Raw genomic sequence first — 18,818 nt, 5'->3', positions numbered from 1 at the left:
CTGTGTCTAACTGCGGCCGACGAGAAGAAGAGGAGTCTCCCATCTTCTCTCTCGCTCACTCTCGCGAGGCCTGTTAGTAGCCTCGGTACTAGGAAACAGTACAACGTGCTGACTCACTGCGCTGACAACGTGGACACTTCCACTTTTGATATCGCTGCCGACAGAAGTCTTTAGAGACGTAGTTAATCATTATGTTGTATCAAACAATATGTTGCATATTCTGGTATAATATACTTATTTCTTCTTTATATATTTATTCTGGTATAATGTTTTTATTTAACCATCAAATAGGAAAAGTTTGCCCGAACCTTTTTTCAGGCGTTATGACTTTAACCACAGTATAAAGCAGTAATAACTCTTCTAACAAACTTCACTCCGCGCGGTGTATCGAAAACTACTCTCCATATGCACCGAATACATGCGAAACTGGTAAGTATTGGGCTGGACAGTCGGGGCCGCGTTTGCGCGCTGTGTTGACGTGTTGAGTTCGGGAGAAAATGACGTCAGCACCGAAGACATATTTTCGTTACTGTAGTGTTTATGGGTGTATGGAGAACAGTTTTCAAAATGCGGAAATGTCAGAATGTTCTTTAGAATTCCTAGACACCCAGAAAAGTAAGTGGTTGTTATATTTTTGCAGTGTTAGGTACATTATTGCTTACGTAAATGGCGTAAAAGTGAGATTTAAAGCTAGAATGATACATTAAAATCAATAAGGATTTATCTGTAACGACATTTAGGTAGATGCTGCGATCTATCTAGCTCGAAAGTTTGGTACCTACTTAAATATTGTGCAAACATCTATTCAAACATTTTATGTAAATACGATTTCGTCAGTATTTAAGAAACAAACACGTACTTGAATCTTTATTAGATATAAAGGTAGAAAGAGTAGGGTACTAGCATAGCGCCATACACAGTTACTACGAGTAGGACAGTAGCACAGGTACAACCCTGCGTGACCTTGCGCAGTAGTAACGACCGCGTCGCCGCTGCCGGAGATTAACTACTGATTTATCCTTATACTGTGCTTTAACCTATGTATTTCTTGATTCCACTCATTTTGGAGCACTGCACCAAATGGATTACGTACCTTCATAATATATGTATACTTACATAAGTATTTGTATTTCAGAGATCCGTGAGATAAAACGCCAGTTCAGCGCGACATCAGACCATGTGGCCCTGTACTGGATCCAAGAGGAGTTTGAGCGAACGCGCACGAAGGGCGAAAAAGCAGTCGAAGCGTGGTGCGAGCGCTATGGATTGAGGAAAGACCGCCTGAACTATGTTACTTGTAAGTTTGTTTTACTACATATATTTCGTAAGTAACTAGATAGCAATAACAGTACGGTGAGAAAATCCGAAAGTCGTAGCTCAAAACCTGGCTCGTAGTCGTACATACCATGTGTTTAGTTTTTCGGAACTTATGTACAGTCAACCAATTACAATCCAAGGCCACTCTAGAACCCTGCCATATTGATACCGTGCTTTATTTTCTATAGAAGTCAGTTTGACTTTTACTGTGAAAGGGTTCTACCGTGGCCTAGGATTCAGACTGGTTGGCTGTACGTAATGATAATATTTCCCATGTCGCTTTTTCGTGAAAGAATACATCGGGTGGCAATTGAATTAATTTCTTTAAGGCTGCTTTCAAAAAAAAAAACGTCAAAAGAATGTAAAATTGATAGTTTTGTCGGTTAAATACTACACTTTCTGTTATCCAATAGATTTATTTAGTTCAAGTTTCGGTTAAAGCATCTTATTATCTTGATTTTTATAAGACTGGATTTTTGAAAACTAATTCACTGAATTAATTATGAATTTTTCTCTAATGCACGTTTAGAAAAACTCACGTATAGAGCTGAATTAGTCGATCTTATTTGTAAAATTTGCAGAATATTGAATACTAAAACAGGTAAATTTATAATTCGTATATCCTGTACTACAATCTTCTCAGACTACATTTTTATTATAAGCTTTTGAAAAAGAGTAAACGAGGCTAAGACGAATTCAATTTCTTTCAGAAATTACCTAATATTAAGAGACAATTTCTTTGAAAATCTACATCACATCGAAGTAATTTTTGTGCTTAATTAATCTGCTACGTTTACTAAAATTGCTGTTATGCCTTAGTGATTATAAATTACTATTCTTTATTTTTGGAATTTTTTTGAAAACGAGCCTTCACCGGTACAATTATTACCACTTTTGAACATTTTCTCATATTTTGTTAGACCAAGTAGAAAAAGTCCTATAATGTGATATATATTTGTAAACTACTCGCAACGTCCTTTAATTTGATACCACACATGGTATGATCAAGCGCTCGGTTGCGATTTCACTGTTTTTCACACGAAAGCCCTCTTAAGGCCTAGCTGTTGAGTTCTAGGTCAGATTACAAGCGCTACTATCGTAATTACTATAAATATAGTGCCTAAGTCAATAGCCAAGCGAACTCCAATCTGCCATGATCCTCATAATTCCCACTTCCCATCTGACCATATATTTATAATTTCCAGCTATCACCAACCTGTACTTAGAACAACTCTTGAAAAGCCCCATAGTGCAACCGATTGTCAACGTAGAAGACCTGTCGCGGTTCTCAGGCATTGACGAGCTAACACCCGCTGCGTTACTATGTGGTCCCAACTCGATATTACTCGCCAGCGCCAAGCTAAGGGCTAAGGGGAAGTTGAAACCTGAAGTCAGACTTCGCACCAGGTATCTAATATACAATGTAGTATCATAGTGTGGACGTAAGATGAACCAGCCACAATTATCGGGGAAGATAATTGACATTTTATATTTTTGAGTACTACTTTTTATTGTTTGGTTTGAAAGAACTCAATAGACACACGTATTTTTTTTATTTTTCCAAAAACTGCTATTTTAATGAGAAAATCCCTTCTTATTACTACTTCGAGCAGAAAGAGCGTAAGTTACAAACGTCAAGACACAGCTTTGTGACGTCACATGTGTTGTTTCATACACCTAAGAAAACGACAAAATCATTTCTAAAAAAAAAGTTTTAACAGTCAGCCTCAAACAGTCCGGTATGTCTGACTGTCAAGTGTCACTGTCAACCAATAGTGAATGCAGTGAATGACTACGAACCATATACTAAGCCATGAAATTTTTAATATCTTTGCTACGAACTCTGATAAGTGTCACTGTCAAACTCAAGTGACATCCCAACTGGAAGATTTTTTTGTTATAGTGGCAGCTCTAAATAAGCTATTTGACGTCACTTCCCCTTTAAACTATTTTTAAGATTTTTTATACTAAAAATACGGAAAAAAAATTTAAAAAAATATTTATGTGATCTACAAGCGTATATCTCGAAATGGTTTTCGATTTAGGGACATTGAAAATTTTGAAACGTTGTCAATTATAGACTGACAAAAAAGAGTAGTAAATAATAGGGACCACCGTCTATGTAAACCGTTTTGCATGTGGCAACTCTTCTGACACTTTTGTATGAGAACAGTCAAGTGTTGCTATATAAAAAAAAATTGGTAGTTTTACCCGTTTCTACTCTTTTTTTTGCACAAAACTGTGAGATTGGCTTTCTGCCAAAACAGTAATTACGTGACTGTAACTATATTAACCTATTTTTAACCCCCGATGCAAAAGCGTTCGACGTGTCTGTCTGTCTGTTTGTCTGTCCGTCTGTCTGTTTGTCTGTGTGTGTCTGTCTGTGGCATCGTAGCTCCCGGACGGATGAACCGATTTAGATTTAGTTTTTTTTTAATGATATCTAAGTTAGTCGGGAGTGATCTTAGCCATGTTTCATGAAAATCGGTCCACTATGTCGCGGTCGGGGATTTTTCAAAATGAATGTTTTGGTTATTGTTAAACTATCTCGATCGAAGCAAAAGCTCTAGCTCCTAAAAAATTCTGCAACCTTTATTTTCCTCTTCAGCAAAGGCGACCGCGCCCACGTTGGCGGCGAAAGCGTGAACCACGACGCAAAGCGGGAACGCGGGACCCTACTCGCTTACTTTGGTGGTTTCCACTCGCTCGAGCGCCGGGCGCTCGTCGTGTACAAACGTCCCGCGTCAGTCCGCAGGCGGTACTGACGCTGACCCAGGGAGCCGTGTCTGTAGTACGTACATGGGCATTTTCAGAATTTGAGTCCCCAGAATTAGCGTAAGTTGCTAGCAAAAATTAACTCGCTGTCGGTTTTGTAACGACAATTAAGGATAAAATCTGTATAAAAATCTACTTTTTTCACATTCTGAATGTAGATTATCGCTTAAAGTTTATGTAATTAACACAAAAACAATATTTTTATTGAAATTTCATGCTTAATTATCGTCACAAAACTGACAGTGAGTTAATTTTTGTTAACAACTTACGCTAATTGGGGGTCCCAAATTCTGAAAATGGCCACATACATCATCACTATATTCGATTGAGAGCCTAGAGGGGTGGTGGAGTAATCTCCATTCCGTTCTTTTCTCTTCAAAACAGTGGTTACGGTACGTCACTACGATGATCTTCTCTTAAACTTTGTCTAAAAACGTACGCCTCTTATTCGCGAGTGAGCTGATTTCGGGCCGTATTTGGTGTCCCGACATGATTCCCTTTCTGTTTTCACGCGATCTCAGCTGAAAACATGTATATGTCGCAGGGCAATGGCCAAAACTAGTGAAATGACAACACGTGGCGTGTCTATTGGCCGATTTTGTGATCTCACTAAACAGAGTCAGGGATTTAGTCAAATGACTAAAATTTTCTAGAGAAATGATGAAATGTATTCGCCATTTTGACATCCTGCGTGATTTGATCAAATCCCTTAGAGATTTGATTCCCTAAACAAATCTATTGAAATGACAACACGTGGCGTGTCTATTGGCCGATTTTGTGATCTTACTAAACAGAGTCAGGGATTTAGTCAAATGACTAAAATTTTCTAGAGAAATGCGTGATTTGATCAAATCCCTTAGAGATTTGATCAAATCACGCAGGATGTCAAAATGGCGAATACATTTCATCATTTCTCTAGAAAATTTTAGTCATTTGACTAAATCCCTGACTCTGTTTAGTGAGATCACAAAATCGGCCGATAGACACGCCACGTGTTGTCATTTCACTAGATTTGTTTAGGGATTTGATAAAATCCCTGAACCGCGACAATGAGTTGACGAAACGAACTCAAAAAGTCAACTAGTTTTAACATTTCCCTAAACAAATTTAGGGAAATGATAGTCTCAACTGGTGATTTGATCAAATGTCTGAACTGGTTTCGTGAAATGACAAAGCCAAGAATCTAATATTGTATATAAAAAAAATATATTACATTTGAAAAAGTTTTTCTTTTCTCGACTTTAAAAGTCGGTATCTTGTCGATGTCCCGCCCTGAGACACTCAGGGTTTGTCACTTGATTTGATTGAATCCTTAACTAGATTAGTGAAATGGTAAAATTGAATCCGTTTTTAAGAGTTTTTGGTTTTCTATAAATAAGAAAAAAAAATAGAATAAGTGATGAAACAAAGCTAAAAAATGTTTCATTTTAAATTATTTTCATATTTATTAAAACATTTTGTCTTTTCACTGAACTTGTTTAGCGAAATGATAAAACTAGTTGACTTTATAAGCTCGTTTCGTCAACTTACTGACGTGGTTCAGGTATTTTTTCAAATCCTTAAACAAATCTAGTGAAATGACAAAACGTGGCGTGTCTATTGGTCGATTTTGTGATTTCACTAAACAGAGTCAGGGATTTAGTCAAATGACTGAAATTTTCTAGAGAAATGATAAAATGGATTCGCTATTTTGACATCCTGCGTGATTTGATCATATCCCTTAGTGATTTGATGAAATCTCTGTTTTGGCCATTTCCCTGCGACATACGAGTATACATACTGGTCAGATACTTCGGCGGCTTCTTTTTGATCTAGCGCCAGTCTACTAGACAAATGTAGTATTGCATTGTACAATAGAATACTCTAAACAGTTTGTAACCTTGAGTGTTTTTGCAGGGTGAAACATACGACGACACTACAGTACTGAGACTCGCCCGACACAAGCTCGACGTACACGTACCAACTAGGTAAGATTCCAATCAATGTTTTACTTTAATTTGATGATACTAATAGTTCATATTATTTTTTAAAGTAAACGTCCATTTCATATAAATGATATTTATCATTTTAGTCAAGTCGAGCACATATTGAACGCGAGAGAGATGCTGTCCAGAACGATTGATTATTACGTCGAACGCGACACAAACGCCATCTCTTATGAAGAGAACACAACCGTATCCAGGTTCAAAATCAGGCTAGTCAAAGCTATCGGCAGGATATTAGTGGAAGCGCATAAGCAATTTGAAGATAAACGTACTGGAATTATGGAAGAATTTAGATAAATAAATATTTTGATTATATTTGCATTTTTTTATTCAGGCAACCCTGGTGTGTGGTAACAATCGAAATCAATCATCGCAACACATTGCACGAGAGCAAACGTCTTACAATTAGGGATGTACCGACTATTGATTTGCTTGGGTGGCCGATTAGTCGGCCAGAACATAATTCTCAACTAATTTTTTAAAGGTTCAAAGGTTAATGAGAATATTTATATACAATTTCCAGTTTTCACCGCCGCCCCAAATCTCAAGGAAGGTGGTTTTCAATTCGTCTGTATGTTTTTTTTTATGTTTGTTCCACGATATCTCCGTCGCTACTCGACTGATTTTAATTTTTTTTATGATTGAATGTATATGCATACATATTGGTCCCATTTTTATCAGAACCCAGTTTTGATGATGGGATCCTGGAGAAATGGAGGGAACTCCTCAAATCTGAAAGGCATACATATGGTGATTTTTGTGTTTTTATAAGAACAGCATGCATTTACGTACGAAACAGTGACATTTGGTGCAGTGGAACTGCTGATGATGGTTAGAACGGAACTCCTCAAATCTGAACGGCACACTTATAGTGACTTTGGTATTTTTATAATAACAGCACGCCACAGACCAACCCCTATAGACATCCATTACAAGACGACTCGCGGTCGCCAGCCTTCCTAGTATTTGCACTGATATAAGCGCGGGCGCTCGCCGTGCCCGATCAGTATCGACCAAGTAACAGACCCGAAAGCAGCGCGTGTTTTTCGCACTAAAAAATTGGAAAAGGGTATTTTGATGCCTTAAAGATGTCCACCTGTAGTGTGAAATGGTGTGGAAAGGTAACAAGAAGCTCAAATTTAAAAACAGACGGCATTATATTCCACAAATAAGTCATATTTATAATTTATTCAGAGCCGGCATAGGTCAACTTACATTGGCTACTTACGCGTCAGTAGAGGGACAGTCATACTTCTGTCCCTTTTCATCTGGCGCGACTGCCCGCCGTCCTTGAAACGGCCAATCACAGCGCGCTTAATACATTCCCCGCCCGCTCCTCGCACCCCAAACACTGGTGACTCGTATCGCGAACAAAATATACAAGATTTCTACTCTATAGGAGGTTCTCTGTGCAGCACGCACTTACGTCCAGAACAGTGACATTTGGTGCAGTAGAACTGCTGATGAAGATCAGAACGGAACTTCTTAAATCTGAACGGCACGCTTATAATGACTTTGGTATTTTTATAAGAACAGCTTGCATTTACGTTCAGAACAGTGACATTTGGTGCAGTGGAACTTCTGATGATGATCAGAACGGAACTCCTCAAATCTGAACGGCACACTTATAGTGACTTCGGTATTTTTATAAGTACAGCATGAATTTAAGTTCAGAACCGTGACATTTATTTGTTAGGAGATTAATTTGTTCTCTTTGATTTTGTTTGTTAAGCATAATATTGAGTTTTCAAGTCAAATTTTGTCAAGCTCCATTTCTTGTAATCGGATATCGGATTCATGAGGAATTGAGGAAACTCTTCAAACCTTAACGGTATAGGTACGTATATTCATTTGTGTTTCCATCAAATAATCAAAGACTTACATTCAAAACAGTTTAAAAAAATACCTACACATTTCTACATAATCCAACATTCGCAAGTACCTTTCACCAGGGTGCGTAGCCGAATGGCACATGTATAGTATGAATTTTTTGAAACGAACGTTTCTTAACAAAGGTATTGTTCCTTTTGTGTTGAGCGAGAGCTTCTGTATTTGCACGCGCTAAGACAACAAGAAGCAACTGTATCCTGATAATTGTAAGGTTCAAATCTGTGCAGCAGCAAATTTGAGATAGATTATTTTGGAAATGTGAAGCGATAGACCACACCACTATTGGCTACGTGCACGACAATTACGCCCACTACCACGTGAAGTTGAAGTGGAAAATGTCAAAAAATGACATGTAAACAAACATTATATTTTAACGATTTTTCGTTAATTTTAAATACATCGAATAACAAGAGCTACTATTTCAAGTGTAATTTAGGTAGATAGATTATAAAGACATGGATATAATACCAAAAATCAGTTTCCAAAGCCATTACTCACGGTATAAACTTCCAACCCCAGACTACAGAAAGAGTCAATAAATTGGTGCTGGCAGGGCATATAAGGAATCTTGAAGAACATAGGAGTAATGGTACAAGTTCTTCGAGCTAGTGATATGGTATTCGCTAAACCTCCGTCCCGTTAATGCCATATAAAACAAATCTAAACGTAAGTACCTAGTCATGTCCGCGGCCGCAGAAATATCCGACACGGGCCTATTCCCAGGCTAGGCCTGAATCTTTAAGCATAATCTTTTACGGTAGGAAAAATACTAACAGCGTATTGAACAATATGTTTAATATGTATATATAATAATGTTTTGTTTTGACATGTCACTTACGTTTTCTTTTCACCGTAGCTATCCATTTAGTTCTTTGATCCAATTTCCAGTGTGCTCTAAGAAACGCATAGAACGTGCAACGACTATTTATGCCATTATTTTTACAATTAACAACGAAACAGCATTGATGCCCCATATCAAACATTACACATTGTATTATATTTTATGAGTTTTGATAGATGACAACCACAATCAGTGTCGATTTTGACCACCGCAAGCACTGCGATCGCTTTGCTTACCCCCTCCATGCACTCCGCACGAAGCCAATAGGTGCGAAAATACAGCGCTTCTAATACTTTGATACTTGGCGGTGGTGCTGTAAGTAATGAAACACGTATATTATCACTGTTATTTTTTATTAATGATTTTGTTAACAATCAACAATTGTATATAGCAATATATAAATAGTAATTACATAAATATTAGGTACAAGTCTTGATACATAAAATAACATAAATAACTAAACAAATGGCGGTCAGATATGTCCTCGATGATTGAAGGCGACGGTCGCGCGACCGTCGCCCACGCAAGACACGGCGTGATAAGGTTTTTAAATCTGACCGCCATTGTTATGTTTTGTTATAAATACGGTTTACGGTTTGTTTAGTTATTTATGTTATTTTATGTATCAAGACTTTTACCTAATATTTATGTAATTACTATTTATATATTGCTATATACAATTGTTGATTGTTAACAAAATCATTAATAAAAAATAACAGTGATAATATACGTGTTTCATTACTTACAGCACCACCACCAAGTATCAAAGTATTAGAAGCGCTGTATTTTCGCACCTATAGCGGTGTGGTCTATCGCTTCACATTTCCAAAATAATCTATCTCAAATTTGCTGCTGCACAGATTTGAACCTTACAATTATCAGGATACAGTTGCTTCTTGTTGTCTTAGCGCGTGCAAATACAGAAGCTCTCGCTCAATACAAAAGGAACAATACCTTTGTTTAGAAACTTTCGTTTCAAAAAATTCATACTATAAACGCTCACGAAACGAAACGCTAATAGATATCTATCTCTATCGCTCGTGCATATTGGCGCGACAGAGCCTGACTATTAGCTTTCGCGGCGTTTCGTTTTCGTTTCGCGTCGCAGAAATGCCATTCGGCTACGGCACCTGAACCCCAAAGGCGGCGGGTTTTTTAACCGTCGCCTCATATCTCTCAAGAAGGACGGTTATCAAGTCGTCTGTATTTTTAACCGCCTTCCAAATCTCAAAGGAAGGGGTTATCAAGTCGTCTGTATGTTTTTTTTATTTTTTTTAATGTTTGTTCCTCGATATCTCCGTCGTTACTAGACCGATTTTTAAAAATTTTTTTTTGATTGAATGTATATGCATACAGATTGGTCCCATTTTTCTCAGAACCCAGTTCTGATGATGGGATCCTGGAGAAATCGAGGGAACTCCTCAAATCTGAAAGGCATACATAATATGGTGATTTTTGTGTTTTTATAAGAACAGTGTGCATTTTCGTACGGAACAATGACATTTGGTGCAGTGGAACTGCTGATGATGGTCAGAACGGAACTCCTCAAACCTGAACGGCACACTTCTAGTGACTTTGGTATTTTTATAAGAACAGCATGCACTTTCGCCCAGAACAGTGACATTTGGTGCAGTGGAATTGCTGATGATGGTCAGAACTGAACTCCTCAAATCTGAACGGCACGCTTATAGTGACTTTGGTATTTTAATAAGAACAGCATGCACTATCGTCCAGAACAGTGACATTTGGTGCAGTGGAACTGCTGATGATGGCCAGAACCTAAACTCCTCAAATCTGAACGGCACGCTTATAGTGACTTTGCCATTTTTATAAGAACAGCATGCGCTTACGTCTAGAACAGTGACATTTGGAACAGTGGAACTGCTGATGATGGTCAGAACCGAACTCCTCAAATCTGAACGGCACGCTTATAGTGACTTTGGTATTTTTATAAGAACAGCATGCACTTACGTCCAGAACAGTGACATTTGGTGCAGTGGAACTGCTGATGATAGTCAGAACCGAACTCCTCAAATCTGAACGGCACACTCATAGTGACTTTGGTATTTTTGGAAGAAAAGCATGCATTTAGTTCAGAACAGTGACATTTATTTAGTTATGTTTCTTAAGCATATTGAGTTTTCAAGTCAAAGTTTGTCAAGCTTCGATTTCTTATAATATAATCTAATTCATGAGGAATTGAGGAAACTCCTCAAACCTTAACGTTATACGTATATTCATTTGTGTTGCCATCTAATAATTAAAGCATTAAAAGCAGTTTTAAGAAATACTTACACATTTCTACATAATCCAACATTCGCAAGTAGCTTTCACCAGAACCCGAAAGGCGACGGTTTTTTTTTCTTAAAAATTATTAACAAACGGTTTGGCTTAGTGGTTAGGAAGCGTAGGACATTTTGTTCTTTTGACTAACAAAGGCGTAACAAATAGTATCATAATACAACAATATCAGCTGTCAATTTATGTTTGTACTGATGTTTTTCCATCACTTGCCGACTACAAATGTGGCCGACTAGTCGGTACATCCCTACTTACAATACGAACGGGCCTAGCAATGTTAATCGTCAAAACTTCCATTATATGACACAATGTTCTTTTACTTTTGCAGAAGGCAAAATGCCCATGATTTAAATTATAAATGAATTATATTATTTATAATTACTTATAAATTTTACGGTTCCGTATCTCAGAAGGGAAGCATAGTTACGGAACCCTTATTGAATAACTAGTGCGTCTCCCTGTCTGTCAAGGTAATGTAATTTTTAACCGCCGCCTCAAATATCTCAAAGGAAGGTGGTTCTCAATTCGTCTGTATTTTTTAACCGCCGCCTCAAATATCTCAAAGGAAGGTGGTTCTCAATTCGTCTGTATTTTTTAACCGCCGCCTCAAATCTCTCAAAGGAAGGTGGTTCTCAATTCGTCTGTTTTTTTTTTATGTTTGTTCCTCGATATCTCCGTCGTTACTGGACCGATTTTGAATTTTTTTTTATTGAATGTATATGCATACAGATTGGTCCCATTTTTCTCAAAACCCAGTTCTGATGATGGGATCCTGGAGAAATCGAGGGAACTCCTCAAATCTGAAAGGCATACATATGGTGATTTTTGTGTTTTTAAAGGAACAGCATGCATTTGTGTACGGAACAGTGACATTTGGTGCAGTGGAACTGCTCATGATGGTCAGAACGGAACTCCTCAAATCTGAATGGCACGCTTATAGTGACTTTGGTATTTTTATAAGAACAGCATGCCCTTACGTCCAGAACAGTGACATTTGGTGCAGTGGAACTCCTGATGATGGTCAGAACGGAACTCCTCAAATCTGAACAGCACGCTTATAGTGACTTTGGTATTTTTAGGTATAAGAACAGCATGCACTTACGTCCAGAACAGTGACATGTGGTGCAGTGGAACTGCTGATGATGGTCAGAACGGAACTCCTCAAACCTGAACGGCACGCTTATAGTGACTTTGGTATTTTTATAAGAACAGCATGCACTTACGTCCAGAATAGTGACATTTGGTGCAGTGGAATTGCTGATGATGGTCAGAACCGAACTCCTCAAATCTGAACGGCACACTTATAGTGACTTTGGTATTTTTATAAGAACAGCATGCATTTAAGTTCAGAACAGTGAGATTTGGTGCAGTGGAACTGCTGATGAAAATCAGAACGGAACTCCTTAAATCTAAACGGCACACTTATAGTAACTTTGGTATTTTTATAAGAATAGCCTGCATTTAAGTTCAGAACAGTGACATTTATTTAGTTATGTTTGTTAAGAATATTGAGTTTTCAAGTCAAATTTGGTCAAGCTTCGATTTCTTATAATCGAATTCATGAGGAATTGAGGAAACTCCTCAAACCTTAACGGTATACGTAGTATCTTCTTAGTAGTTTGTGCGGTATACGTATATTCATTTGTGTTGCCATCAAATAATTAAAGTATTAAAAGCCATTTTAAAAAATACCTACACATTTCTACATAATCCAACATTCGCAAGTAGTTTTCACCAGAACCCCAAAGGCGGCGGTTTTTTTTCTTAAAAAATATTAATACATTTTCATGCACTAAAAACACGGGGTGCAAATTTACACATTTACGTCGAGAGCGTTAAGGAAGGATAAAAGGAAGCGAATGATAAAAACAAAGAGAATATAAGCACTAAAAAAAAGAGGAAATGATTTTGATTAGGATTACCTAAAATTGTGACGTTCCGCAGGAAAAGGTACCGTATGGCGGTCTCCCCTTACATCGTATAAAAAAGCCTAAGCGCGAACCGCCATTCCGCCGGTTTCTTTACCCGCGTGACGTTACATATTATTTTACTAAAACAAATTATATGCAGAATCATGACCGAATAAACTTTTACCTGTTTTAAAAACCGGCCAAGAGCGTGTCGGGCCACGCTCAGTGTAGGGTTCCGTAGTTTTCCGTATTTTTCTCAAAAACTACTGAACCTATCAAGTTCAAAACAATTTTCCTAGAAAGTCTTTATAAAGTTCTACTTTTGTGATTTTTTTCATATTTTTTAAACATATGGTTCAAAAGTTAGAGGGGGGACGCACTTTTTTTCCTTTAGGAGCGATTATTTCCGAAAATATTAATATTATCAAAAAACGATCTTAGTAAACCCTTATTCATTTTTAAATACCTATCCAACAATATATCACACGTTGGGGTTGGAATGAAAAAAAATATCAGCCCCCACTTTACATGTAGGGGGGGTACCCTAATAAAACATTTTTTTCCATTTTTTATTTTTGCACTTTGTTGGCGTGATTGATATACATATTGGTACCAAATTTCAGCTTTCTAGTGCTTACGGTTACTGAGATTATCCGCGGACGGACGGACGGACGGACGGACGGACAGACAGACATGGCGAAACTATAAGGGTTCCTAGTTGACTACGGAACCCTAAAAAGACATTTGCGGGAAAATACACAAAATACTGAAATGTCAAATTTATTAAAACATAGCAACATCGCGTTTCGGACGTCAAACGTCACTTCACTTGACAACTTTTTTTTTAAATGATTCCCCGAGCCCGGGAATCCAATCTCTTGAAACCGGTTTTAGTTGGTATGTATGTTTGTCCAGTCCATTTTAGTGTAAACACTTTACTGTAGATAACGCGGCAGCGGCAACTGGTCATTTTCCTGTTACCCGATGTATGAATCGTCAGTCAGTCGTCGCTAGGCTAACGATACGCCGCGGCGAATACTTTGTGCTAATTGTGTTCGGTAACAAAAACTTAAAGGGATATACTGTTTACTAGTGTCCTTAGTGGTTTACGCTGATAACCATTATGTTTATATTTGTGCTCGAATTATGCGCGTGTTTTGTGTTGTGTTTTGGTCAAAATCACGGAGTTAAAGGACACAATGAACCGGAACATCCCACGAACTTACACAACGGCCTCAGCGAGGCGACTGGTAATTTCTCAGTCGAGCTATTATATCATGCAGCAAGGCAACAAGGGAAGCAGAATCTGATTTTGTCGCCGATCACAGCATGGACGGTGATGGCGGTGACGTCGGAAGGCGCACTGGGGAGTACGCGGACTCAACTGAACTCTGCCTTACGAATCAAAAGAAACCGGACGGTCACCAGACAGAACTTCCAAGAAATCGCGCGATGGCTATTAGTAAACACAACTACGGTGAATCTTGCGAAATTCAACGGAATATTTGTAGACAAGTCTAAATCTCTGGAAAATGACTTCCGTAAATCTTCGAAAGAATTTTATGATACTCAAACTGTCGATCTAGACTTTAGGAATAGCGCAGCAACCGCTGCCACCATAAATGGAGCTGTGTCATCAGCAACCAAAGGCAGAATTCCCAAATTAATTGATGAAAGTAATTTGATTGATGCACAGATGATCATTACTAGTGCAGTATATTTTAAAGGGCAGTGGACTGCTCCTTTTAATGCCTCATCTACAACTAAACAAAATTTCTATAATAGTACTGGGGGGAAAATAGGTGAAGTAAACATGATGTACAATAGATACACATATCCATTTGCTAACATTAAGGAGATTCAAGCAAGAGTAATTGAATTGCCTTATGGTGTTGAGAACCGTCTGTCCATGCTGTTAATGCTGCCGAATCCTGGTGTCACTCTAGAAGATATGTTCTTGAACTTTAAAAAAGTACCTCTAGATACTGTCTTTCAAGAGCTCAAACTCTCCCAAGAAGAGTACAGTGAAGATGAAATAGACTGTTTTATTCCTCGTTTCAAAATTGAATCTAACATTGAACTGACTGAAATTTTTAAAAAGGGAATGGGAATATATGACCTTTTTGATCCTGCACAGGCCAATCTGGGCCGCTTAGCTCGCAAGCCCCTATATGTGACTAGAGTCATCCATAAAGCAGAGATTGAAGTTACAGAGGAAGGTACCATTGCGTCAGGAGCCACTGCTGCTGAGTTTGCAAATCGGATTGGAGTTATAAGGTTTGATGCCAACAGGCCTTTTAGTTACCTTATTGTGGAAAAGGTCACAAACACTATTGTTTTCGGAGGAGTCTACCAACAACCAACTTTGTACTGATCTTTAAAGCTATATATAATCAAAAACGTATGACTAAATATAATTGTAATATTTGAGTAATGTGTACCTACTCAAATGCAGAGATATGAGTTTCAATTATTTTGTAAGATAATTTTTAAGTACACTAAACAGATTGACTACAAGAAGGCAGAATTCCTGGAGGAGTCAATTTAAATTATAATTTCATAACATTGTTTGAAATATCTGAGCTTCAAAATACTCATTTTAATACCAATTGTGCATCAAAAAATCTTTCCTTTATACTTAAGTACCTAGTAATAACATTTCATATGTTATTGTTATTCTCAAATCCTGATACCTTCCATGGGCATCTATGTCCTCTGATCTATTTCTTACCTTAAATTAATACACAATACATGATTTTCCACTTTCCACTTTTGAATTGTTCTTGAATTTTCTGTACTAGTCTTATTACATTTTTAGCTATGAGTGCCATGACATCTTATAACAACTAATTTGTGAAATTTGTATACAAATACGGGATTATATTTTAATAACTTACCAAAATGTTGTTAAAAATATATAGCTAAAAGAGATAAAATTTTAGATAACAAGGTCATGTTCAATGTAATCAAGGCATTTAAAATGCTCATGAACCGAGAACTGGTTGCAAAACTGTCATTTTGAATGATAATTTGCATTTTTAAAAAACAGGTAAATTATTAAAATAGTCATGGTTCTCTGTTATATTATATTGTTTGTTGATTTTTCTGCTCTTTAAACAAGAATATAGAATTATGATGATGATGATGCTTATTTTTAACATGAACCTATTAATAAAATTAGAGCAGCTAATAACTTTTTAAACAACCCTTATCACAATAAATCATTGCAAAAATGGTTTTGAAAAATGTAGGTACCAGGGTAACAGTTTGAAATTGTTTGCATTAAGGCTCTATACTATAAAGGAGGGTGTACAACGGTAGTTACATGGTTTTGATTTAAAACTAACGGGATTAATAAATTTTTCTTCATTTCCACTTTACCCTTATGCCTTATAAGTTATAATAGTTAAAATTAGAATCAATTAACTATCAACATATAAACTATTTTCGCAATCATATGTTGTATTAGTAGAGTATAGGTTTATTGACATTATTTGATTTTTGATGTTCAAGTCGCGAGATCAATGCTTAACATAGTCTTAAAAGGTTATGAGATTGATGATGGCACTCTTACAGCAATTTGAATCACCCTTGAGTTAAGCTAGCTAGAACTGTAGTGTTATTAAAACTCATAATTATTTTCGTAAGACGTCGTTGCTGACATTTCCACACTGTCATTGCAAAGTTAACAATGTTAGTCTTTAATATTTAAGTAAATAAATGATCGTACTAAACTGCTGGTCAGTTAACGCGGCAATAAGGAATAAATAACAACACGATTTTCCCTGATTTCGTCATTCGTGTGGTTTTAGTTGCTAATGGCTTCGGAAACGCATTGCAATGCATTTGTGGAAAATTGTGTATTCATCAACTTGGCCTAGGTATACGTTAAAACGATTGACTTAGATTCTGAATCTCTCAAGAGACCACGATATTGATGTCTTATATTTGCGCTACTTTAACTTTTATTACAGACTTGTAGACATTGTAGACCTATCTGTATTTATCGAACATTGAACGATGCAACATTAGCAAAGTGCCGAAATCCACCGAATTACTCTACTAGTACTATCTACAGTATCTACTCTAAAAATATCCTTTACTCTTAAACATTAGTACCGAATGCCATTACTCACTTTATAATTAAATGGTTTCTGAATTAAGAAACCAAAGTAAAGTAATGGTTCTAGTTAAAGATAGATAAATACGTAAAGTTAGCCAAAACAGTGGTTTACCACTTTTCGGGCTAAAAAAAATTGAGTCGAAAAGTGGTAACTTTCTTGGCTGACCGTACCTATTGAAGTGTCAAATTAAATATCTTACGCGTTGCTAGTGCTTAAATATTTGTCATACGGGTAGTTTTCGGGACTAGGTATCGAAATTGTTATCATTTTATATCACTAATGATCCTAACTTGTCGGCGTAGAAAATGAAATATAAACAAACAAATGAATTACTGAGAAATAAAGAAAACACAATTATTAATGATGTGAATGTTATGTCAAGTGTGTTTATAAGAAAAATAAGTTGTATAAGAATATTTGCGTACCTATAGTGTTGTGTTTTATACAAACTGTAAATAGACGTAACTTTTGTGATTAAGTCAAAATTGTTTACCTAAAGAAGACGAAGAATCGAAGATCTTTTCTTAATTAGAAATAAATTTTACATACTCAAAGCTGGAAACGAAGTTTAATTTCCTAATCGATGTATCCATAACCTATCTTACAATCATAGAACACACATTCACTATTGCTAAACAGCAGGCAGTTAGGCTGGTTTTACGCCGTGACTTGCGTGGGCGACGGTCGCGCGACGGCGTTGCGACTACTTGCGACCAGGGATGTAACGGATGTGGTTTTAACGGAACCGGAAGCGGAAGCGGAAGTTTGGAATTTAGTTTAACGGAAGCAGAAGCGGAACCAGAAGCGGAAGTTATAGATGTTAAAAACGAAATGAAAAAATACCACATAGGTATAACATAAACCAAAACTACCTAAATTACCTAGAACTTTTAGGTGTTTACTGTTCAACCTGTAATCAGCCTTTAGGCCCACTTAGGTTTTAAAAACGAAAAGAAAAGTTACCTAATATTTTATCTTAAGTATATCATTCATTACAATCCAAAAATTTAAATCACCTTGAACTTTAAGATGTTTAGTTGTTTAGGTAATCACTAAAAATCACATAAGAATCCTTTTAGACCTTTATTATGTCGTAAAAGATTTTAGAAACGAAAAGAAAACTTACTCGTAGGTAGTACCTATAATACAATCCAAAACTAACCAGTAAAAATTATGTGTAATTGTTAGCACACAATTAAATTTTTAAATTAAATGGAGTGATTATAAAAGAAGTAAACTGTATTTAATAAACAAAAGCTTAGCAGCTTTATCTCCCGGCAGTTTGCTTCTAAGGGGATCGTAGATAAGCCCTGCACCACTGAATAGTTGTTCACTCGCTACTAACTAGGTGGACAGGATAAATATTGGCGCGCAATGGAATGAAGCGATTGATGTTTAGTATCGCAGCACGTGGCAAGCTGAGAGATGAGCGAATGACAGGTATAGACCTGTTGGTCTTTGATGTACGCCACTCATGTCCCACCGTCGCGCTAGGTTCCGACATCCGCTATAACTTCCGTTTGAAAAATAACAGAACCGGAACAGAAGCGGATGTGTAAAACAAAACGGAAGTTCCGCAGAAACGGAAGCAGAAGCAGAGCTCCGTTACATCCCTGCTTGCGACGCATACGAAATCAAACCTTATCGATATGGAAGTATGAGACGCGACGGCGAC

At 37.1% G+C, this 18,818-nt stretch overlaps 2 protein-coding genes across 2 annotated transcripts in view; both read left to right on the top strand.

Moving 5' to 3' along the window:
* LOC125238616 (ATP-dependent RNA helicase DHX30-like) overlaps window positions 1–6,392 on the top strand; it is a 50,258-nt gene extending 43,866 nt beyond the window's left edge. The window contains 6 exon segments of the mRNA XM_048145981.1: window positions 1,136–1,297; window positions 2,523–2,724; window positions 3,926–4,047; window positions 4,050–4,108; window positions 5,989–6,059; window positions 6,164–6,392. Of these exon segments, the coding sequence (XP_048001938.1) occupies window positions 1,136–1,297; window positions 2,523–2,724; window positions 3,926–4,047; window positions 4,050–4,108; window positions 5,989–6,059; window positions 6,164–6,374 (827 nt within the window). The 3' untranslated portion in view covers window positions 6,375–6,392.
* Window positions 6,393–13,942: 7,550 nt separating this feature from the next.
* On the top strand, window positions 13,943–17,705 carry LOC125240000 (serine protease inhibitor 77Ba-like). The gene has a single exon (XM_048147799.1). The coding sequence runs from the start codon at window positions 14,143–14,145 to the stop codon at window positions 15,391–15,393; it is 1,251 nt and encodes a 416-aa protein (XP_048003756.1). The 5' UTR covers window positions 13,943–14,142; the 3' UTR covers window positions 15,394–17,705.
* The last annotated feature ends 1,113 nt before the right edge of the window (window positions 17,706–18,818 follow it).

This window comes from Leguminivora glycinivorella, chromosome 2 (assembly GCF_023078275.1).
Source record: "Leguminivora glycinivorella isolate SPB_JAAS2020 chromosome 2, LegGlyc_1.1, whole genome shotgun sequence".
Taxonomy (NCBI): Eukaryota; Metazoa; Arthropoda; class Insecta; order Lepidoptera; family Tortricidae; genus Leguminivora; species Leguminivora glycinivorella.
This window is presented reverse-complemented; position numbering and strand designations above follow the sequence as displayed.

Coding starts and splice junctions, on each gene's coding strand:
- LOC125240000 (XM_048147799.1), top strand. CDS start 14,143: ATGTTTATATTTGTGCTCGAATTATGCGCGTGTTTTGTGTTGTGTTTT.